The sequence below is a fragment of the Thermobia domestica genome, chromosome 10 (assembly GCF_964235325.1).
Source record: "Thermobia domestica chromosome 10, izTheDome1.hap1.1, whole genome shotgun sequence".
Classification (NCBI taxonomy): domain Eukaryota; kingdom Metazoa; phylum Arthropoda; class Insecta; order Zygentoma; family Lepismatidae; genus Thermobia; species Thermobia domestica.
In genome coordinates this window covers 91,856,854-91,881,522 of record NC_137463.1, presented here as the reverse complement: position 1 = coordinate 91,881,522, position 24,669 = coordinate 91,856,854, and the positions used below count along the sequence as shown (strand labels likewise).

The following is a 24,669-nucleotide window of genomic DNA, read 5'->3' as shown; positions in this document are numbered from 1 at the left end:
GTCAATTTAGTTTCTGTAATCACGCTCTAAGGTCAAGCTACCCTTCATTATATCTAGATTCTCACTAGAATAAAAGAATCAGTGGTAATCAATATATCTAAGTGCATATTACAGCAAAAGTATTGTAGTCCATATCAAAACAAAATAATAAACTCCATTCCAAAAATTTCAAGTATTTAATTATTAAAATCTACGCGTTTATAGTTGGATCGGCAGCGTTTGCTCATGAAGCGCATTTTTACGAGTCAGTGATATTCAGTAAACAATGTTAACATTATAAATTCTTTTCCACATATTTCTTTCGCAGTATTTCCTATAAAATACTTAGTTTGAAGATATTTACAGTTAATGGTTTGGAAGAAAGAAAAACAACATACTCGGCTTCAACTCAAGTAAACGAGATTTTTTACACGTAGAGCACGTTACTGTATAAAGGGATGTGAAAAGTGTTACACGAAGATTTGTCAACTGAGGAAAGTGAGTTTCACTGAAACTATTTGCCTCTCAGTAAATAGCACATCGCATTAGGTCAGCAACTCTTGTTAATTTTACGGCATATGACAAGTATGTACCCTGGCTTACATGTTAATGTGCAGGGTGGGGCACAAAATGATTCATCATTATTTATTTATTGATAATTTGCCGCAGTAGCGGAGGGGACCACTTGTCTGAACAGGATCTTCCATTATTAATCGGAACACGTGTTATTTTCATTCCAGTATTAAACTTTTTTTACTTTCCCATTATTTTGTGCGTTTATTTAGCAAATTAAAAGTAACATTGGGATTTAAACACCCTTTATTTGTCGGGACTCCTGTATTGCAACTCTTACCACATCGATATTCTGCGGCAAACACACTGGTTTTATCGAGGACACTTCGGTTTCAGTATTGTTCTTTCACGCAAAGATTTCTTATTACAGTCTGCAGATGGTTTTGTTGGAGGGTGTCTACCGGGTATGAAACCTATTCTTTAAAATGCCAGTGAACCACAGCAATACTTTGTGTTTCGTGAAAAGTAAAGCGGGGCCGCGATGGCTCAGTGGTAGAGCGTTCATCTCTGGTGCATGGAATTCCACGTTCGATCCCAACTCGCGGCAAGTGAACTTTGTGATGGACGAACACCGTGTGCCTAGGTTTTCTCGAAGTTTTCTCGTTTCTTCCCACCTTTTTATTTCCACTATTTCATTTATTCTCATTATCAGTTTCCTTTACCCTACGTGGCATAATCGTAGGACGTTGAAATGAAAGATTTCATTTTCATTTATAAAAAAATTAAGTATAATTGGTGATCGCTGCTCCGTTGTAAGTCTCCCCTTATCAGCTATCTTTGCAACAAGTCCTCTAGCGATAATGTCACGAATTAGGCCTGTTTTGCTTGTTCAATTGCTTCTCCATGCTATACTGCTGCTACTGTTGAGGTGTAAAATTTGATTTCCGGCCCATCTGAAATGATAACAAAAATATAAACAATAAATAAATAAACGGTGGATCATTTTGTGCACCACCCTGTAGTACATTATGAAGTTTCGTGGGTGAAGAAAACTAACAAGGGACATCACCCAATTGTCCGGCTCCGATTTCAATGAAATTTTTATTCCTGATAGAGGACATGTATTCATTACTTGTGATGACAGAAATTTTTGCCATCGTGCATGTTTTCTATTTTTTAATAATTTTTAAAGGTTGTGATCTGGTTAATAGAGATTACTGCAGAAGTCCCTTACTACCCTTTGTAAACGGAGTGTTAATGAAAGAACAACCATGTAGATACGTATAGGGCCTAGAGGGAAGTCGTATGGTACGTATGACCTTGATGGCAGCCATCTTGAAATCCGCCATTTTGAATTAAGGTCAAGTTTTTTAAATGGGAATAGGGTAATATGATACATAATTTCGGGCTAGAATTTAATCAGGAAAACAGTGGTGAAGTTAGTTTTAAGATGCGCTCATTTGGTGAAAAGTTACAGGCATATTAATTGTTTATACTTACTATGTGCCTAAGTCCCTTATCTCCGCTTCTAACCCGCGTATTAATGATTATAAGTGGATAAAGGTTTCGGTAATACATATTATGCCTAGAGGGAAGTGATACGATAAGGGTATCATTGACGGCAGCCATCTTGAAATCCGCCATTTTGAATTAAAGTGAAGTTTTGAAAACTGAAAACCATAGCATGTGGCACCAAATTTTAATAGTAAATTTCCCCAAAAGCCAATGGTATGCTTAGTTTTGTTCTATAGTTAATTAGTATGAATTTATGACTCTTCTAATGTGCACGAAACGTCCATTATTCGATCTTTCAAATTGGCAACACTCCTAATTTTCATCGCATGTTTTAAGATTCCAACTGGCACTTTGCAATTGTTTCCATGGCTCATGTTTTCTAAATGTATTACATTTTTAAGAGTTGCGATTTGTCAGTTCATGGATAGTGTTGGGATAAGCATCCAGCAATCTTTCTGAATTTTGAAGACTTGCCATGTAATTATTAATTTCATAGACAATGTAATTATTTATTTCCTATACCTGCAATTCAAAAACTCGTTTACTGACATGAATCATAGCAGAACGAAAGAACTCCAACTTTGCATTTAGATAATACCGGAGACGTAGCTTGTAATGGATAGTAGATGAGACGAGATATAAGTTGAAAATTCACTTCAAAAAAGGAAACGAAATATGACTGTTGTGTAAATCAATGGTCTTTTGTTTTGTTTTATACTTATTTGTTTACTAGCAGCGTTCACCCCGCTTCGCTGCGGTCACCCTGGAACGCAATAAACTTTGTTACTTAGATAATTTTTACTTTTTCGCTTTCAAGTGATATGATAAAAACCATAGAAGAATGTTAACATTATATCGCCTGTCATTTATGTTAACCCGCCGAGTGACACGGTCATGTGGGTTGCATATAAATACGGTTAGATTTAGCTATGATGAGCTAACAAAGGATTTGTACGTTATGGACACTTGAATGGTCAATTATCTCAAGACACTGGTAATTAAAAATTAAAGTGATATGATAAAAACCATCTAGGGTCCAAATCCTAATAACCCCCCAAAAATAAAAGAAATTGGTTCAGCCGTATTAGCGTGATGAGGTAACAAAGGATTTGTGCGTTCTCTTTTATATATATAGATAGCAGCGTTCACCCCGCTTCGCTGCGGTCACCCTGGAACGCAATAAACTTTGTTACTTAGATAATTTTTACTTTTTCGCTTTCAAGTGATATGATAAAAACCATAGAAGAATGTTAACATTATATCGCCTGTCATTTATGTTAACCCGCCGAGTGACACGGTCATGTGGGTTGCATATAAATACGGTTAGATTTAGCTATGATGAGCTAACAAAGGATTTGTACGTTATGGACACTTGAATGGTCAATTATCTCAAGACACTGGTAATTAAAAATTAAAGTGATATGATAAAAACCATCTAGGGTCCAAATCCTAATAACCCCCCAAAAATAAAAGAAATTGGTTCAGCCGTATTAGCGTGATGAGGTAACAAAGGATTTGTGCGTTCTCTTTTATATATATAGATTGTATATTTATTTATTTATTTATTTTCTATCGCAATATTTTAGCTATTCAGACAAAAAAGTCATTCGTTTTCTAGTTATTGTTGTCGATGGTTCATGTTTGTAAGATTTATAATCAGTATTGATCAGGAACTCGATTAAGTTACACCTTTTTATAAACAAGTTACCTGTTTTCGTATTTTGTTCATGGTACAAACAGTGTGTTGGGAACAGTCATATTACGTCTCTTTGATATTTTCTATCATTGCTGGTGTTTCTTTAAAGTTGTAAAGTTGTATTTATTAAAAAAAAAAATACTGTTTGTCGTTTCCGCAACATGTAGGCTACATTTCATGATAATTGTGAGTTCGTGTTACACCAATTTCTTATAATTTCATTTGTATTTGTTTACATCACATAGGTCCATAGGTTCCTCATGTACTTTGGGTTAAAATAAATAATTACACTGCCTAGGAAATTAATAATAACATGGCAAGTCTTCAAAATTCAGAAAGATTGCTGGATGCTTATCCCAACACTATCCATGAACTGACAAATCGCAACTCTTAAAAAAATGTAATAAATTTAGAAAACATAAGCCATGGAAACAATTGCAAAGTGCCAGTTGGAATCTTAAAACATGCGATGAAAATTAGGAGTGTTGCCAATTTGAAAGATCGAATAATGGACGTTTCGTGCATATTAGAAGAGTCATAAATTCATACTAGTTAACTATAGAACAAAACTAAGCATACCATTGGCTTTTGGGGAAAATTTACTATTAAAATTTGGTGCCACATGCTATGGTTTTCAGTTTTCAAAACTTCATTTTAATTCAAAATGGCGGATTTCAAGATGGCTGCCGTCAATGATATCCTTATCGTATCACTTCCCTCTAGGCATAATATGTATTACCGAAACCTTTATCCACTTATAATCATTAATACGCGGGTTAGAAGCGGAGATAAGGGACTTAGGCACATAGTAAGTATAAACAATTAATATGCCTGTAACTTTTCACCAAATGAGCGCATCTTAAAACTAACTTCACCACTGTTTTCCTGATTAAATTCTAGCCCGAAATTATGTATCATATTACCCTATTCCCATTTAAAAAACTTGACCTTAATTCAAAATGGCGGATTTCAAGATGGCTGCCATCAAGGTCATACGTACCATACGACTTCCCTCTAGGCCCTATACGTATCTACATGGTTGTTCTTTCATTAACACTCCGTTTACAAAGGGTAGTAAGGGACTTCTGCAGTAATCTCTATTAACCAGATCACAACCTTTAAAAATTATTAAAAAATAGAAAACATGCACGATGGCAAAAATTTCTGTCATCACAAGTAATGAATACATGTCCTCTATCAGCAATAAAAATTTCATTGAAATCGGAGCCGGACAACTGGGTGATGTCCCTTGTAAGTATATTGATTGAAATACTAATCAGTTAGTTCAAAGTGAACTTTCACAATAATTTTAAAGTTTTTTTCTTTCTTTCTTTCAGTCGGATCCAACTGACCAGCAGCGGGAAATAACATTTGCGTTTGACAGGTCGCCTCCTCCTATAGAAAGACATATACAATGTCCAGAGGAAGAATGGACTATTTTAACGGTAAGATTCATACTAATTTCTTACTATTAATTGAATATGAAATCACCTAAGTTTTCCTGTGATCTAGTTTAATTGATTATGGTCTTGCTTTTATTACTTACCTTTTATTTTATCTTCACTCATTTTATGTCAATATATACCATGGGAACTTATACACCTATCATGTATTTATCGTCTCATATATAATTTTATTCCAGTGTATACCGTGGAAACTTATTTATGGTACAGAGTCGGAAATATAATGGATAGTACAGAATTCCATATTTTGCCTATTGACAACCCCTTTAAGGGATATCATTATTACTATTAATAATAATAATAATAGAGGGAGTAGTTTGTTTTGTTTATTTATTCTGTTGTTAATATTAAAAGTATTCTTTTCATACATTGACAGTCACGCACATACACCAGAAAAGAAAAGAAGAAATATTTGTGAAGCCACAAGATGAAATCTTGACGGTGTGCACTTACAAAGTGGCACAAAACTAAAAATGTAGTGCGTCATTTGACAATAATTTGTGCGTAGCATTTTTCTATCCAGTTGCAGGAATGCACATTTTTATTCTTGAAAAATTTTCATGTTTTGACCTATGATAACGATTTTATAGTAATTTTTCAATATTTTGTATTACAGCTTCATCCTATAGAAATAGCTCGTCAATTAACGTTATTAGAATTCGATTTGTATCGTGCTGTGAAACCTTCAGAACTCGTAGGAAGTGTATGGACTAAGAAGAATAAAGAGCAGACGTCGCCTAATCTTCTTCGGATGATCAAGCACACAACAAATGTAAGTAAATCATTACAGTTTATTTGTTTTCTTTTCTCCGAAATTTGTAATCACCTTATATGGTTTTTCTTCCCTTCATCTTGTATTATTTGATTGATATATATACTAATCTTAGCCTTCTTTTTTGTATTTTTCATTCTCTTAACACTCTCCACAACCAATAGTATGATTCCTCCGTGTGTCATAATTTGTCCTACCTTTCTATGTTTTCTTTCTGGAATAATCTTTTTTTCTCCTGCCGTTTTCAGAACTTTTATTTGGTGCTGTATCCAGCGCTCTAATTTTATAATTTTCGGTATCACTATCACATTTTAAAGGCTTCTATTTGCTTTTCTTATCGCAGTTTCTGTGTTTCATAGCCATATATATTCATAAGCTTTTCTTGGTTTCCGGTCAGAAGCTTGTGCTATTCTTCAAGTGTCTTCACTTGAGCTGTTCTGGATTTTAAGACTTGTTTCCATCTAATGTCGCTTGTTATTTTACGTCCTGAGTAGCAAAAGTTCCTGTACAATTTTCCCCATTGATCTGTTATTGTGATTTTTCTTCTTTCGTATCAAATTTTATTTTGTTGAACTCGCATCTTCTGCGGTCCATTTAGACCTCCTTCCGATTTCTTCTCACTGTCTGCCAGCAGCGTCATATCTTTATCAAATCTGAGTGTATGAATAGTTATTGTCCATGAATAGTTAGGTTTAGGCTAACGTACATAATTTATATTGTATTCAGTTCGTTGCATTTGAAATACCCAGATGTAATCTACTGATGTAAGACGTAGGTTGTAATATTCATTGATTGATCGATTGATTTATATTTATGTATTTTGTGGGCAGCGAGGCTATATAGACCTATAATTTAAAATGAGATCTGAACCACGTCATATGTTCGATCCTCTCCTACAAGGAATCAAACCCGGTACCGTGTCCATCAAAGCATGCGCTCTAACTAGAGACAAGAGAGGAGGGCTTACAGTATGCAGTAGGCAATGTAATACCAGTTAATTTGTAGTAGGTATTTTAATGTAGTGGCTAAGTTTGTTTTAATTTGACACTTGTAATTTGGAATGAGCTAACTATATATATACACAATCGTGTCCAGAAAAGGGACACCATGGGAAAGTGGCACACAATTGAATATAGGGGACCTATGCGATCTGCAAGATCAGACATGTAAGAAAGATACTTAAGGGCTACTGAAGGTCAAATGACACAGAAACACAGCAAATGGCGACTGTAATGCACCTACCTTGTGTTGGTTTATCCTGTCTATCTGGTTTGACTTCAGTTCGTTGAGATCTCCAGAAGCATTGCATTACTATGGGATGTGATCATTCCGAACAGCTATACAGGCGACACTAATATCGGTCTTTTTCGACTACTTTTACATGTCACTCCTCCCAACCCCCTAGAGATGATAAGATGTTCCACATATTGTTCCGGTAGATCGCACACATAACAGTACCCTGCGGAAAGACATACAGTGTTGTTCGTGGTTCTTACACGATGCCATCCCAGCCCACAATCCGGGAGTACCATAACGATCGTTCCATAAAATTGATAGGGTCATAATGCGACTATCCCGGCCAGATGTATAGTCGTTGAAAACCACTCTCCAGACTGAACCGGGACTCATATGTAAAGAGTACCTAGTCCCACTGTTCGTGAGTCTACTTAGGATGAGCTGGACACCATGTTAAGGGGTCTTGACCATGTTATGGTGTGAGGCGCCTCTAACGTGTTGCCTTGCATAAAAGGACACCTCTTGTACCTATAGATACGTAATTGCTGCAAGATCCCGAGCTGATGCAGCATGCATTGCTGGTTGGACGTTGTGGGGCATCTAATGCTAGATAGCACTCTTCGCGCTGGGTTGTGGTACGTGGTCGACTAACCCCATATTGCCTTCGAATGTTTTCGTTCTCGTACAGTCTTGTCCAAAGCCACGAAACCACACTCAGACACATTCAACTTCGCACCTCACCTCGTTGACATCACATCTACACGTTGTCAACTTTAACCAATTCTTGGTCTTCCGATAATGCAGCCATCATGCCATGCAGATGCTTTTGTGCGATGTTCTATACTCCCTCTGCATTTGATGTGTACTGCCCTAGAAAATACTCCGTACTGTACATAATACGTCACTACCAAGCTGATCTTGCATGTATCCCTCGCCCCTCGCTAGTAGTTAATCATACACGTAGAGGAGGTGCTCTCATGATTATAATTGACGCCATTTGTGCAACACATGACGTGGTATCATTTACTATCCACAAAATCACGTTTTACGCCATGAAGTCGGGGTATATATATATAATATAATATAATATAATATAATATAATATAATATAATATAATATAATATAATATAATATAATATAATATAAAAGCAAGTGCTTCTGACGTTAATATGCTGAAGTGCCAGCAAAATTATTAAAAATAGGAAAGTGAAGGTAAATATAAAATTGAAGTAAAAGCATACATAATAGCGCATGAGCATACCTTTCCAGAGCTGAGAGAAGAAATCCCTGAGTCACCTTCTTGCCTCATGACGAATTTCAACTCCAAGCAATGAGAGTAATTTTTCCGTTTGAAATCAGACACACACTACTTTTCAGAAACGTCTGAAAATATTTACAAAATTTATATATATATATATATATATATATATATATATATATATATAATAGAAGCAAAATCACTACCTTATTCTTAACCGGTTTCAGTCCTAAGAAAAGTAGATAGTGGGATGAATATGCGCAAACTTACCAAGTTGAAGTGAACGTACCCATTTATTAACGGATTTCAACCCAAAACAACAGACTAATCCTCAAGAAGAATGCATGCAAAGTTTTATTAGAATGGAAGATGTGTTCGAAAATTATCGTTGATTGTTGATTCGAATTGTAAAATACTTCATAATATTAATACTAATAGATAGAGACACGATTTTGTGTTAAAAAGGAATTCGTAATTTCGTTATAAAAATATACGCAAAGGAGGATAAAATCGGTGAATAAAAATTCAATGTAAGAACACTATTTTCCTTGGCAATTGCAGTTAGTTACCTTTTATTTCACCTTAATTTCCACACTCATCAATCATCATGACATGAGCTCATTCACGGCTAAATTAAACAATACTTGAGTTTTTTAAAAATTAACACTAAGTATCCTCATTGAATAAAAAGTTGAAAATTATAAAGTTCTAGCTAACTGGCCCACCATATGTACAGGGAACAAAATTTAAAAGTAGTATTTGAACCATGAAAAATTCTGTTATAATTTCGTGAGATGCACAAAGCTGAAATAGTGTGAGCTAAGCAATGATGAAAATAAAACCGTAATCAAAGCGTTTGAATAGAACGGGAACCTACTGTTCAAAGTGGATTTCGAACCATTTACTCGGGTTTGTAACCGAGGCTTAAGCTTCCAGCAGGGTTTGATCCTGCGGTCACGCGCACCAAAACGAGCTCTAGCCATGTGGCCACGAAGGATCTATGAATGCAAATACTTGTCACGTGATTTTCACACATTTTCACGCTAAACAAAATCAGCGCGTACAAAGAAAACACGTGTAAATTTTCATCACTAAGCGTTTACTCACGGTCAAGTATGCAGAAGGGAGAAATAATGGTAGTAAATAAATCGTAAAAGCGTCGAAAAATTGTCACTTTTGCGTAAATTTCGTGGAATATCGAGACCTGTTGCAAATTTCGCTAATTCGACAGAATTTCGCGTTTAATCGCGCGCGTTATATAGCCTAACAAATAATAAAAAAATATAATAATTTTTAGGTACACAACATATTCATACAAAACTGAAACATTTCGTATTTTCGCGTGTCACCGTAAAATCGTGTCTCTACTAATAGAGAACCAAGGAGAGTTGTATTAAATAACAAAAGGAAAAACTTTGAATCTATTTACCCTTACCCAAGCTGTGATGAAAGTTAGTTACTAGACTGTTCTGTCACTTGCCTTATAGACTGATTTAAGCAAGTGAGTAAGAGGAATCAAGTATAGTAAGTGTTCGTCAAAATTTTAGTAATAACACTAGCCAACAAGATTTTGGCACAGAAATGAAAATACCCGATTCTAATAGAACTTGTCACGTAGAATTCGAATCTGCAATCAGTTTTTCTCCATCACCCTCAGTTTTCCCGTGACAGAGGAATTTTCGGGAAATTTCCCCCCTTTTTTATTTTATTTTTTATTTATTTATTTATTTATTTTTTTTTTTTTTACCATTTTCATATCTGTAGCTCGAATACCCTTAGGTATATAAACACACAAATTATATTGTATGTTAGCTTGATTTATACTTAGTAAGCCCTCTAAGTTTCATAAGAATCGCATTATTCTTTCTAAAGAAATAAACATATTTATATAAAAATATGCTATGTGTACTGTTCATTTTACCATATTCATTAGTACAGATAAAATCACACATAAAATCCACGAAAATTACAATATAAGCACGGTTTATACCTCATTGGACTTCCAATAAAACATATTTTCAATGATGTGTACACCATGTCGCCATTGAGGGCCGCGGTGGCTCAGTGGTAGAGCGTTCACCTCTGGTGCTTGGGGTCCCGGGTTCGATCCCAGCCCCCGCCAAGTGAACTTTGTGGTGAACAAACACCGTGTGCGTGTGTTTTCTCGGGGTTCTCCCGTTTCCTCCCACTTTCTTCATTCCACCATTTCATTCATTACTCATCACCACAGTCTCCTTTAGCCTAACCGGCATAACCGTGGGGCGTAAAACTCAAAGATTTCATTTTTACCATGTCGTCATTTTTGTATGAGGGAATTTCTAGAGGGATTTTGTTGGAAGTTCCCTCCAAAAAGTAGTTTATAAGTTTTTTTGTCTCAACTTGCTATTTGTATATAGTGATACAGAAACAGGAACTGCACTAAAACATAGTTTTATGTCTACTTAATAAATAATGTTAATTTCTTGAGAATCGCATTATTCTGTCTAGAGATATAAACTATTGTGTCTATTTATAGGTAATAAAGAATATGCAAGACTTTTACCAAACACAAAAACCTAACGTTGACTATTATTGTCGGCACATGGATGGGTACTCAAATACAAGCACAAATACACACATGTTTTCTGTGGAAAATAAGTCACTTTTTAATATTTTGATCTGGCGACAATGCATAAAAAAATTGGTGACTCACATAGCCTGATGTCTGTTAGTAGCGTTGAGTGACGGTCCAAGCTGGACGTGTTTTAGATGTGGCCGCGTGTAAGTTGAAGTGATTGTGCATTGTGGAGTTCGAATAGATTGTGTTGTGTGGTGATGCACTGAGTCAGATTACGTTTGTGCTGCTTCATGATTCATGGAGTGTAGATTCGTGTGTGTATGTGTGTGTGATACCTTACAGAATACAAGATGCCGAGGAAGTGTGTAAATCACCCGGACAATTTCTGTTATGTATGTGGGGAGCTGACATTTAAATCGCAACGTCGATGTTTTACTTCACTTGTGAGGAAGTGTTATGACTTATATTTTGGTTGCTGTGTAGGAGACCAAGATAAGAATTGGGCTCCTCACTACATTTGTTGTACTTGCGTGAAACGTCTTGACTGGGTGGGCAAATGGTGAACGAAACATGAACTTCGCAGTACCGATGATCTGGAGGAAACCAAAGAATAATTCTTCAGACTGCTTCTTTTGTATGACACAGATAAAAGGAATAACCCCAAGCACACAGTACAGTGCCCTAATTTGCCATCAGCAATTAGGCCAGTTCCACACTGCAGAATTACCTGTATCAGTACCTCCTGCTCATCTTACGGCAAATGAGGATTACGTACTTGAGGCAGCTACTGAAGTTCCAGATGAAGATGATGATCCTACTTATGTAGGAAGCATATCTACATTGGATCCCCATCTGATAACTCAGGGTGAACTAAATGACCTCGTACGGCATTTAAAACTCTCCAAGATACAGGCAGAACTTCTTGCTTTTAGATTTAAAGGCTGGAATCTGCTCCATCGTGACACTAAAGTGTGTATTTTTCGAAACAGTTTCAAAACTACTATTCTCAAGAAAATGATTTAGTGTATTGTAATAATGTCTGTGCTGTGATGGATACACTCGGACATGCACATATAAGTACAGAGTGGAGATTGTTTAATGACTCATCCAAAACTAGTTTGAAGGCTGTCCTTTTGCACAATGGCAACAAATTTCCTTCAGTGCCTTTGATTTATGCAACTGATATGAAGGAAATCTATGAAAACATCAAAATAGTGTTCGAAAGAATTCAGTATGAGAAATACAAGTGGACCGTTTGCTGTGATTTAAAAGTTATTTCTTTGTTAATGGGTTTGCAGCTTGGTTATACAAAATGTTGTTTCCTCTGCGAATGGGACAGCAGGAACAAAGCGGAACATTACATCAAGAAGGAATGACCAAAGCGTGTATTAACTCCTGGACAGAAGAATGTTGTTTATTCCTCACTGGTGAGCCCTTATAAGATAATTCTACCTCCTCTTCACATAAAGTTGGGGCTCTTCAAAAACTTTGTTAAGGCAATGGACAAAAGTAATGCAGGATTTTGTTACCTCAAGGAAAAATTTCCTCGGGTTAGTGACGCTAAAATCAAGGAAGGGATTTTTGTAGGCCCTCAAATAAGAAGTTTGATTCGTGACCAAACATTTGAGGATCTCCTAACTCCGGTTGAGAAAGCAGCTTGGTGTTCATTTAAATGTTTAACAGAGATTTTTTTTAGGAAACCAGAAAGCCCCAAATTACTTGAAATTGTCAGTGATTTCCTGCAATCATTCAAAAAAATGGGTTGCAACATGTCCCATAAAGTTCACTTTCTAAACTCCCACCTGGATTTCTTTCCTGAAAACCTTGGTGCTATTAGTGATGAGCATGGGGAACGTTTTCATCAGGACATTTCCTCCATGGAGAAGAGATACCAGGGACAGTGGAGTTCACAAATGCTAGCTGATTACTGTTGGACACTCAAAAGAGATGTTGCAGAAGCCAAACACAGAAGAAAGTCGACAACTAAAACATTTGAGTTAAGGTAAGTATTCATTTATTAAGAAGATACCACTCACTCCTTTTGTATTATTTATTAAGTAGACATAAAATTATGTTTTAGTGCAGTTCCTGTTTTTGTATCATTATATACAAATAGCAAGTTAAGATAAAAAAATATCTTATAAACTACTTTTTGGAGGGAATTTCCCACAAAATCCCTCTAGAAATTCCGTCTTCCAAAAAATGGTGACACGGTGTATACATCATTGAAAATATGTTTTATTTCAAATCCAATGAGGTATAAACCGTGCTTATATTGTAATTTTCGTGGAAGTTATATGTGATTTTATCTGCACTAATGAATATGGTAAAATGAACAGTACACATAGCATATTTTTATATAAATATGTTTATTTCTTTAGAAAGAATAATGCGATTCTTATGAAACTTAGAGGGCTTACTAAGTATAAATCAAGCTAACATACAATATAATTTGTGTGTTTATATACCTAAGGCTATTCGAGCTACAGGTATGAAAATGGTTAAAAAAAAAAAAAGAGGGGAAATTTCCCAAAAATCCTTCTGTCACGGGAAAACTGAGGGTGACTGAGAAAAACTGATTGCAGATTCGAATTCTACGTGAAAAGTTCTATTGGAATCAGGTATTTTCTTCCGTGTACCAGAGAAAAAGTATTTTTTTGTCGACTAGTGTAATTCAATACGAAGGAAGAAGGGAATAAAAATGCCACAATGTAGGGAGTAAAAAAAAGTCTGGGTTAGAATCGACAAGTTCGAGAACTTCGTCAAACCAGTCGAACGATTGTTGATCAGGGGGAGGGAGGGAGGGAGGGGGAGAGAGAGAGAGAGAGTGAGTGAGTGAGTGAGAGAGAGTGAGAGTGAGAGTGTGTGATAGTGATTGATTGATTAATTTTTGTTCTGCGAGATGCTCACTTTGAACCTAGCAAAGTGAGACATTAAAAATTGATAATTAAATTTGCTATAAAGTTTTATTAAGCACCTGAGTTTTCTATGATTTATTAAATTTATATTTATTTTTTCTTTCTTTCTTTTCAGTTTACTCGGTGGCTTGAGAAAACTATCGTAGAAACGGAAAACTTTGAGGAGAGACTTGCTGTAGTATCTAGGATTATAGAAATTATGATGGTGCTACAAGAATTGAATAACTTTAACGGTGTTCTAGCTGTTGTAAGTGCCATGGGCTCTGCATCTGTCTTCAGGTTGAAATTAACATTTCAGGTATGTATATATGGTACGCAAAATACAAAATAAATCTGTTTTTTTGGGAATGGAATGTGTATGTATATGTAATATAGTAGTTTCATGATTTTTGTATTCAACTACCACATTTGCTTAAGACAGTGCGTTTGCAATATACGATACTTATGAGGTTCGATTGCGGTTGGCAGTCGTGGTTTTTCAAACCATCATTAACTTATTTTCTTATCAATGTTCAAACTGGCATTACCTTATTTAGTTACCATGTTAAGTTATGCAACCAACTTTCTGTTGTATTAGTTGCCTAACCACTGTATCGCTGGAAGTTACAGGTCTTTTTTTCTTTTATGGATAAAATTCAAACATACAGACAGGAAAACAATACTACCTTAAAGAAAGAAAGACAAGCAGGAATGTGACATTTCTTTGGCATGAAAGTACGTTTACATCACATTCTCAGTTCAAGCCTACTGTTTGGGAACTTCAAATATATTATTTGATATGTGGCAGACCTAAGTTTTTATGCACAGAATCTTTTCTTTTGTAGTTTTATATTATGTCAGTATGTTCAAAATATGAAGTTAATAGGTTAAATAGACCCCGAATTTTGAAGACCTCTGTAAATGCATTGATCGGCCTGTGCTCCCACATAAAATGTGACTTGAGTTTGTAAAACACATGGCAAATTGATGTTATACTTAGTACTTGTATTTCATGTGATCATTTCGAGTAATAAAATCTGTTACATTTTTTGTACAGTATTGCTGAAGCTGGTAATCTTTTCATTAAAATATTTTTGCAGTTAAGCGTTACTTTGCAAGTTTTACAAGCTATTTAATTTCAACTGGAAAATCTGTTGCACCAACAATTCGCCTTTTTCCTTCACAAAACAGTAATTAACGGGAAAGAGAGATGGAACGAAATTATTTCGTCACTGAAACTGAAATTTTGAGGGGGGGGGGAATCCCCAGATAGGTGAAGAACTTCATTAAAAGAAATCCAATCCCTTGCATTTTTGTGTATTGTTAGTATTGTAGAGCAATACATGTGATTAGTGTTGTAAATAGAAAAAAAACGGTTCGTATTTTTTCAGAAATGTACGTTTTTTTTAGAAAAAAAACATTGGCTCTCGTTTTTTTTCTAAATTTCGTTTTTTTTCAAACAGTCATTTGTAATGCATCTTACGTCTATTTAAGTATGAAATATTTTTATGTAGGTGTAATCACCGTAAAATGCAACATAAATTAAACACTAGATACTGATACGCTACAAATATTTTACAATTTACATGAATACCATACCTATTAACAATTCGGGTTTCAGCAGTTTTCATCAATATCAACTAAGAAATAAAAGTAGAAATGAAATTTTGTTTTTTCGTGAATGCAGGCCTTTAATAAGTACGAAAATAATGTCACGAGCAATATAAAATTAAAATAACTTGTCTAAAGGTAAAAACCAATACTAATTTGCCTAATTGTATTTTTCTAAATGTCATATATAAATAATTTGTCGACTAGATATATATGATATGCAGAGCCGGCTCTACCATATATGCAGCGGCGTATTTACGATTTTGTTTCGGGAGGGGTTTTGCTAACTTTCGGGGGGATTTGCCTGAAAATGTGAAAATTCTGCAAGATATTTCATATACTTTACTATAGTAAGTAAGATTTCGGGGGGGGGGGGAGGGGCTTAAGCCCGGAAGCTCCCCTAAATACTCCACTGTATATATGCAACACGTGCATTTGCGTGGAACGGCAAGATTGGATGGTCCGGCAAAATCTGTCATAAGTATATTATTTAAATTAAATATTTCTTGTTTGAAACAGACTTCATGATGGTGGTAGTTACATTTACTAAGCTGACCTTCTATTTGAATACAACATTCATAAATTATGTTTATGTTGCATTAGTTTAAGGCCACATGGACAATGCTGAAGGAAATGGTCGAATAAATCCGAGCACAAATTGCTTGATTGTTGTCAAATGCAAGAATTCAATTCTAGAATAGTAGTGAATATCTGTTCCATTTATTAAGTTATCACAGTTTTGATATGAAAGTAGTCTTGTTTTTGTCAGAAGCAAGTTCCTTATCATTGAAGATAGAAACATTTTTTTTTTAAAAAATGTTAGATGTAGAAGAAAAATCAAGAAATAAAGATAAAAGAGCTAGTTGCACTGGAATTGCAAACTGATACATTGAGATTGAAGCTCGATAGTGAATTCTATAAAAAGGATTACCATCTTTCCTCTGCAGGTGTGTTTGCTTTATCTTTCACTATCATAATAGATTAACATTTAAAGAAAAAAACAGACACAACGGAATTGCATTTTTAGTAAGTATTTAAGCCTTTCTGAGTGCGACTGCACTTACGCTCACCTTTGTTGTTCATGCTGGAGTAGCATACTTAAAATCATGACTTCTAAGATTTGTTCTTTCTGGAGAAAGGGGGAGGCGGCATATTATGCCATTGCACGAGGCGACAAATTGACTAGGACCTGAATATAGGATGACTCAATTTGAAGTAATGCAGGGTGTTTCAAAATTAATATTAGGGTTTTGAAACTTTGTAGTATCTATTACAATTAACTTACAATTATAAATATTATATCGACTGAAAGAGCAACTCAAACAGTTTTGTACGCACGCATGTATATGCATTGTTTCTTCTGTCTGCCGTTAGAAAGAGCAAGTAGCAAAGATGGAAACTAGAGAGGAGGAAGCATTTTGTGTTTTAATAAAGACTGAACCTGTATAGTGCAACCGTCTGTATGAAGAATATTAAGGAGACGCTTGCAACTACGTCTTTATTGTTTGCAGTTGCTACAGGTCTAAAGCCTACAGACTACGGTTTACGTGCCAATTTCGCAAGTGAAATATTCCTGCATAACAATGAAGATTTTCTGGATCGTGTCGTCTTCAGTGATAAATCGACTTTTCACCTAAGAGCTAATGTGAACACTCATAATGTTTGCATCTGACCGTCAGCAAATCCTCAGGAGATGGTACAATTGAAACGAAACTCCCCTAAATTGAATGTGTTTTGTGCTATGTGGCGGAAAGTTTATGGGCCTTTCTCGCCTATCGACCAGATGTGTGCCGTGTGACGAATGAATCTCACATTGAACACTTGTAGCAGACTGTTTGAGGTGCTCTTTTACTTCATGCATTGCTTATAATTGTACGTAAAATGTGATAAGTACTACGAAGACTTAAAACCCCAAAATTTATTTTGAAACACCCTACATTTCTCACCACAGTGTTGGAACTAAGATGTAAAAAGGAGAGAAAATTTTCCTTATAAAGTTATTGTTTACAACGATATTATTGTTAGTCGAGACTATAACTACAACAACAACACGAGTTAGTAGTCAAAAAAATGTAATCAAATGTATACTCGGTGGCCCAGGTGGCGAAAGTGGCACACACAGGTGTGTCACTTGTTTAATCCGCTCCAGTGTGAACACTAATTAAGATATCGGGATATTATTCTTGCAAAATGTGGTGTACTATAGTTTAACATATTAATTTCTTTTTCTTCTGGTGTCGAATTTCCTTCTCAAATTTCACCCCAGTCAAAAATTCGATAATTTTCTAATCTCGAGATTCCTTTACTTTTTTCCCCTGTATACCCTAGCTTCCTTCGTTGTAAAAAGACATCCTTAAGACTTGCCAGGTAGATACCTCGGATGGATACCTAACTGTTGACATCAATTGGACGGGCCTGCGCTCAGTGTTGCCAATTAGGGAAATTAAAATTCTCCTATATTTGGGCAAAAAATTAGAAATTTTTGTTTATAAATCCGTACCTATACGTCCGAGTGCAAGTCAACTTACGCCGATCGAACATTTGTCCTTACTTAGCAAATGAAAGTACAGATCGTTACAATGGGGTAATTAGGGGGCGCACGTAAAATTCGTATTTACGTTCTAGCCCTTGATTTTTCTAATTTTCCCATACTTTTCTGTTTACCGTAATATATTTTTGGTAATTAGAAGCTTTGTTCCTTAAATATCGCCATAATACTTGTAGGATATATTATTGGAGTACCAATGTTTAATTTAAGATAGTTTGCGTCTGTTTGGTAGCAGTGTTGCCAGCTACAGAATATTTTAATTTCAGATTTTAGGGGGAAATTTTGGAAAAATTATATGTTTTGTTTTATTATTTCCCTCTTGTTGGCTATATCGGAACAAACGTACCAATATCTAGAAGTCTCGTCTTTGCTCTACACAACCCACTATAGAAAGTTTCAATAGGATAATTAGGGGAAGTATAGTTGAGGTTTACAGTGGACCTTGTTCTCTAATTGGAAAGATAACTGTGATTTTTTTAAAGGTAGAATGAGATATTTTTTATTGACATACTTACTTTATTAGATATCGTCACAATATTTGTAGGATATATTAGAGGGATACCAAAGCTTATTTTAAGATAGTTTGTGTGTGTCTGATAGTAGTGTTGCTAGCTACAAAAAATTTTAATTCCAGATTTTAGGGGCAAATTTTGGAAAAAAATATCTTTTTTATTTCTATTATTTACTTCTTGTTGGCTACATTCGAACAAATGTACCAGTGTCTAACAGCCTCATCTTTAGCCTACACAGCGCACCATAAAAATTTTACTAGAATAATTAGGGGAAGTACAGTTGAGGTTTATAATAAACCATGTTCTGGAAATGGTAAGAAAATGGTGAATTTCTGAGGTAGAATGAGATTTTTTTGAAAATTTCATGCTTACTTTGTTATATATCGCCATGATACTTGTAGGATATATTCTTTGAATACTAAGATTTATTTTCAGATAGTTTTTGTCTGTCTGATGGCAGCGTTTCCAGCCAAAACAATTAATTCCCGCTATTAGGTAAAAAATTCGAAAAATTTCCCTTTTCCCTCTATTATTACCCTCTTACTGGCTCCATTGAAACAAACTTACCACTGCCTGAAAGCTTCCTCTTTGCCCTACAGAACGCACCATAAAAAGTTTCAATAGGATAATTATAGAAGCTGTACCCCGGCATATTTGATTTTTGCTTCTGAGGCGTAAAAAGTGTCAAAATTTCGTGTGTATGACAGAATTTTTTCTTTCCCTCTTTGAATGGAAGCCAGCGACTTCAGGATTTCACTGTACTTTGACAACACACCAAAGATTTGTTTAGGGGACTTGAACCCATATAGCAGCAGTGGTGCTAGAAAATTTTTTTTTTTGAATTTCGGTTAGGGAATTTTTTGTAAATTTTCACCCCTACATTTCCCTCAATAATTTCCCACCCGTGGGCAACACTGCAATACAACTTACACCAAAAAATAGCCACATCCATTTTCTTAAAAACAAGGCCTTAACCATATCAATCAAATGAATAGTTTTTGAGCAATAAGTCACTAACTGGAAATGTAGGAAAACGCCAAAAATGACCTGGGGTCGAAAGGAATAATCACACAATTTTGCCCGTATAGGTACAAAGAAACAAACGATTTGTAAGTTACGAGGGCTTCGACTCAAGTTCTGTTGATTATTTCAATAATCTGCAACATAAATCAATAAATAATAGTTGCCAGAAAAAAAACAGACTTTTGAAAAAAAACATGAAAAAGAACGATGTTTTTTATTGAAAAAAAACTTCACAGAAAAAAAACCGTTTTTTTACAACACTACATGTGATGTTAAGTCGCTAAAAAATTAATAATTCAAATAATGCAAATTGTTTTTCCTGAAATATAAGGGTATTTTATGTAGTTTCTTTTTCTGTGTTAGAAGTAAATTATAATAGTTTGTCTACCCTGATTCTTTGCGTTTAAAACAGAAAAGTATCCTGCGGTCGAGATTATCAAACATAGCATTTGGATTGCTTCTAGCATGAAAACACTAGTTACGTTTAAATTCATCGTGAAGATCAGAAATTGTTTCGTTGGCTACTATGTTTATCAGCTTTGAAAACATGAAAAAATTCAGGATATTGTATTTTAATTTAAACATCAGAGAAGTAGTGATATTTCTGGTAAATCAATAATAGAATGTGTAAAATTTGAAATTCCTAAGAACGACATGATGATCCAGTAATTCGATACAAAGATAATATTTCGTGATTAGGAGGAGCAACTTATTTGGAAAGTTTGGGTACGAAACGTCGCAGCCAGAACCTCTCAAATTACAGTCTCACCTGGCCAAAACCTATCCTTCGAAAATCTCGCGGGACGAAATCTCGTCATAGCGATTTCGTCAGTGTAGAATGTTCAAAATATCGCTGTATGTACTTCGTACTGTGAATATATATAGCCCTATATTAAAAGATAGAGAGTATATAGTGAAAACTCCCTTAATGTGCACCTCACAATATCGAAGAACTCCAAAATATGGACATAATTTGTCTCGTAAAATATATATGTATAGTTACGGAACAGATCCGTCTATTTCATGAATACAGTGAGATACGGATATGGACAGTCTCCTCCCCCTCCCCCGAAACATCTTAGTAACTTTTCCATAACGAACAGGAACTACTCGCAAATTAAACGTATTTAACACAGAATATACTTTTTGCAATTTAAATATAAATCAGAGCAAGGTAGACAAAGGTAATTTTAAATGGTTCAACTGTTCTCCCTTGGTGATAAGATATAAGTAACGTAAATTTGAGTTTGGAGGAAAAAAATAATAAAAACATAAATTGCCCCTTTTACCCCCTGAAAGTGGAATTCTCGAAAGCGCTGGGTAGGTGTTCACTTGTTTATAATGAGAAAGTTCTATACAGAATTTCATCTTATCTTAAGAGATTCTAGAGAACAAATTTTGAACCTCTGCTAGTCCATAGTCGCCATTTTCTAATAACTAAAATTGATCCGACCAGAGTAGTCATTTGGGACTATACGGTAGCAATTACCTCCTGAGTTTGTAATATATATATATATATATATATATATATATATATATATATATATATATATATAAATCAGTATTGTACAGAAGGTTGTTTAGTGTATATCCAATCATTTTCGATTTGGTGCTGCCATGTGGCATATCATGCTTGAATTATGGGTTTGCTGGCGGGAGCAGTGTTGTGTCTGACTTTGTAGGTGCGTGAGTATTATCAATTAGCACCAAAAATCAGCCGGTATTGGGAGGGTTACGTAACGGCCCTTTTTCCATTCTAAGTTTTCGTACGTACGTATTGTGAAACAGTATCGGGAGGAAGGGTTAACACTCGGGGTGACTACTACGAAAGCTATTTGTATGTTGTGGCCCGTTACACACAACAGGCTCCCCTTGCGATTGGCGTGCCAAGAAAATCTCCTCGACGTAACGTCATATCGGTTTCAGATTCCATCTCGCACTTTCAACTGTGAACAAAACAATACATCCCTGTTCTTGAGTATGGGTGATAAAAAGTTTTCTCCATTTCTTACATAATTTATCAATTTTACTTTCGTGTTCCGCAATTAAATATGTAAATTGGCTACAATAGAAACATTAAAATGAGAGTTTGAGTTCCTTAATTGCTTTCGAAGTGAGATCTTAGTAACTTACTGTTAGGGTTATCAGTTTGTTTTAAGCTCTTTGATATCCTCATTTAACTCCTGTAGAATGCAAGTGTAAGCAAAATGATGTAATCCATCACATTTAAAACATCTTTTACCGAAAGGTGGACACTTGCTTTTTTCATGCCCACGATGACAATTCTTACACCTGTTCACATGTTTTTCAGTTTTTCTTGAAACTCCTGTACGTATCGGATGTGTTAAAGACTGTTTTGTACTACTATGTGAGGAGTCTTCATTATATGAGTAGTCTGGTCTTCTTTGTATGCTAGTTTTGCTTTTGCCTCTCCTGTTTTGCGTAAGATAGATGGACTGAGTATTTTGTTCATTAGAAGTACTGAATACAGACGTGTCATCAACTGCCGTTGCTATGTCTAAAACTTGCTGAAAATTAAGAGATGCGGAAGTTAATATCTGTCTTCTGACAACATTGTTCTTCATCTCAAACACGAACTGGTCGCGTAAGGAGTGATCTAAACAATTTTCAAAATTGCAGTAAGCAGCTTGATTCTTTAAACTTAATAACGAACTGAGCCATGTTTGATGCTCAAGTTGCCTCAACTGATGGATCTTGAATCTCTCAGCAATTTCATTAGTTCGACACAACATAAGCTTCAATTAGTTGTACGACTTGTCTGCAGGTTTATCTGGCGTACACAAATTTCGTAATTCTTCGTTTGCTGAAGTACCCATAACAGCTATAAACGTAGCCACTTTCGAATGTTGGGAGTGTAAATAATCGCAGGCTTTCCAATGCTCCTATTTTTCCTATATATTTGCGTCTCTTCCTATAAATTCCTATATTTCCTACATTTTAATGTAATCTCCTATATGTTTGTGGCATTGCTACTTCCACTTGTGAAAATAGCATTAGAAAATAGGGTGTGGGTGGTTGAAGGGCCTTTTTTCTCTCCACAGTACGGTGGTTGAATGGAGATTCTTCTGTTCCGTCCATTCCTGCTTATTGTCTAAAGATAATTACACCAAACAATATACAGTTAGCGAAAAAAGTATTCATACACCTATAAAATGGAACAAAAAATAAACTAGTTTCGTCATATTCATTAAAACGTTCTATGGAGTAGTGGTTTTAAAGACTTATAAATAATTTATTTAGGTGTATCAATACTTTTTGCACTAATTGTAGGCAAATAATTGTAGAATATGTTAGTCAAATCTTACGCCATTTCTTTCTGCATGTTCCGAGCCGAATGTTAACTTTGTCTCCTGTGTGCGAACGCATCGCGGAACAACTTCTAGGGCTACGTAAGTACTTTCTGGAGAATCTGTCAGAAAGACAAATTGTTTGAAACCAAACTGCATTTCATCATTTGTATATCAGTTATTTTTGATATTTTTTGTTTCTTTCAACGCAAAGACCCGCTAATTTATTTACTCTACTCATATATATTTCGTTAGCATTGGAAAGCCTGTAATCGGACAAAGTGTTTGCCATGTTTAATCGGATCAAGTGTTGAGCGAGTTAGTAAAGCAAATCCTTGTATATGTTAGTATTTGAGCCACAAGTGGCTGATGCGGTTAAAGGGAATAAGGGCCAAAAGTGGCTTAAGTTATAGTGAGAGAGAGTGTGTTAAATATAGTAGATTGAGGAAGTGATAGAATAATGTGCTACAACAAATACGCTTGTAGAAGTGTTATTTAACCTTAGTGATTGTGATAGGGTACAGATTAGTACCTGAAGTTTATTGGGATATTAAAGATAGAAAGATAATTGAAGCTCTATGTTCAGTAGTATTTACTTGTAAAGTAAACCAGTTAATTGAGTAATACTCGGCATTTGAAGAAATACAACCCAACACTTACAGTTTGTTTCTGTCAAGTGGACTTATTCAGGCATACCCATTTTTATGTTGATTTTTCTTTTCTTTTTGTAGGCGATATCTGCTCGTTTGGAAAAAGCACTAGAGGATGCCAGAGAATTAAACAATGACCATTTTAGAAAATATCAAGAGAAGCTTAGATCAATAAATCCACCCTGTGTTCCTTTTTTTGGTAAGTGAAATTACTTTTTTGATAAAATACTTAGAACCCAGAAAATTGGTTGTTGTTGCTAAAGTGTATTCAATGTAAGAAACACACCTGGGATAAACAAATGACGTACTACAATGAAATGTAATTGGCTGGAGTTATAAATATAGTTCCGTAATTGACATAATTGCTTATTTGTAATTGGTTAAAGAGATGAACTATTTTTTCACATTGTTTCGTATAATTAACTTCACCCATTTGTTAGACGAGACGAAAAAATATTAATTCACGAAGCAAAATATACTGCTACAAATTACTGACAAAATATATGCCATATTCTGTGAGTTTTACCTTCTGTTATCGAGAAAAAACAATCGTCACAGTGTTGCTAACATGCAAACCGATAAGTATCTATAACAACAAATGTTAAACACTTGAGAGAGAGAGGTAGATAGTAAATGTAATAGAGAATAAATATTTATATAATATGTTTCGGTACAAATTTAATATATTTTGAATTGCTCTTAACAACCATAATAAAGAAAAACCGTTCTTAAAAAAGTGTAATGGCTGTCCTTAAGAAACGCAGAGATTGCAACAGTCATTTTAAGTCCCGCCCCCAACAGTTACCTTACAATTTGAAAACATGGCGGCTACATGTAGTGCTTCTGTTCAGTGTCAAGTTATGAAACATCCAAATGGAAAACCATTGAACAGCGGGGAAAAACGAATTGTTTTAAACGTGTTCAATAAACTGCTGGAAAACAATGCTACTGTGTTAGTGAATGACATAGTGAAATTAACGGCAGAATATACTGGTGTCTCTAGTCGAGTGTTGTGAACGTACGTAAAGAGTTCAAAGAAACGGGGTTGTTGAAAACACCAGGTAAAAAGAGAAACAGACTGAAAACAGAATTAGTGAAGGCGGATGACTTTGTGAAATGTGCTATTCGGA

The 24,669-nt window shown here is 35.1% G+C and overlaps 1 protein-coding gene across 1 annotated transcript in view; it reads left to right on the top strand.

Annotated features, from left to right (window-relative positions):
- Sos (Son of sevenless guanine nucleotide exchange factor) overlaps nucleotides 1–24,669 on the top strand; it is a 231,250-nt gene that overhangs the window by 101,585 nt on the left and 104,996 nt on the right. The window contains exons 16-19 of the mRNA XM_081728247.1: nucleotides 5,041–5,148; nucleotides 5,783–5,938; nucleotides 14,024–14,206; nucleotides 23,621–23,738. Coding sequence (XP_081584373.1) covers nucleotides 5,041–5,148; nucleotides 5,783–5,938; nucleotides 14,024–14,206; nucleotides 23,621–23,738 — 565 coding nt within the window. The remainder of the gene's footprint in view (nucleotides 1–5,040; nucleotides 5,149–5,782; nucleotides 5,939–14,023; nucleotides 14,207–23,620; nucleotides 23,739–24,669) is intronic.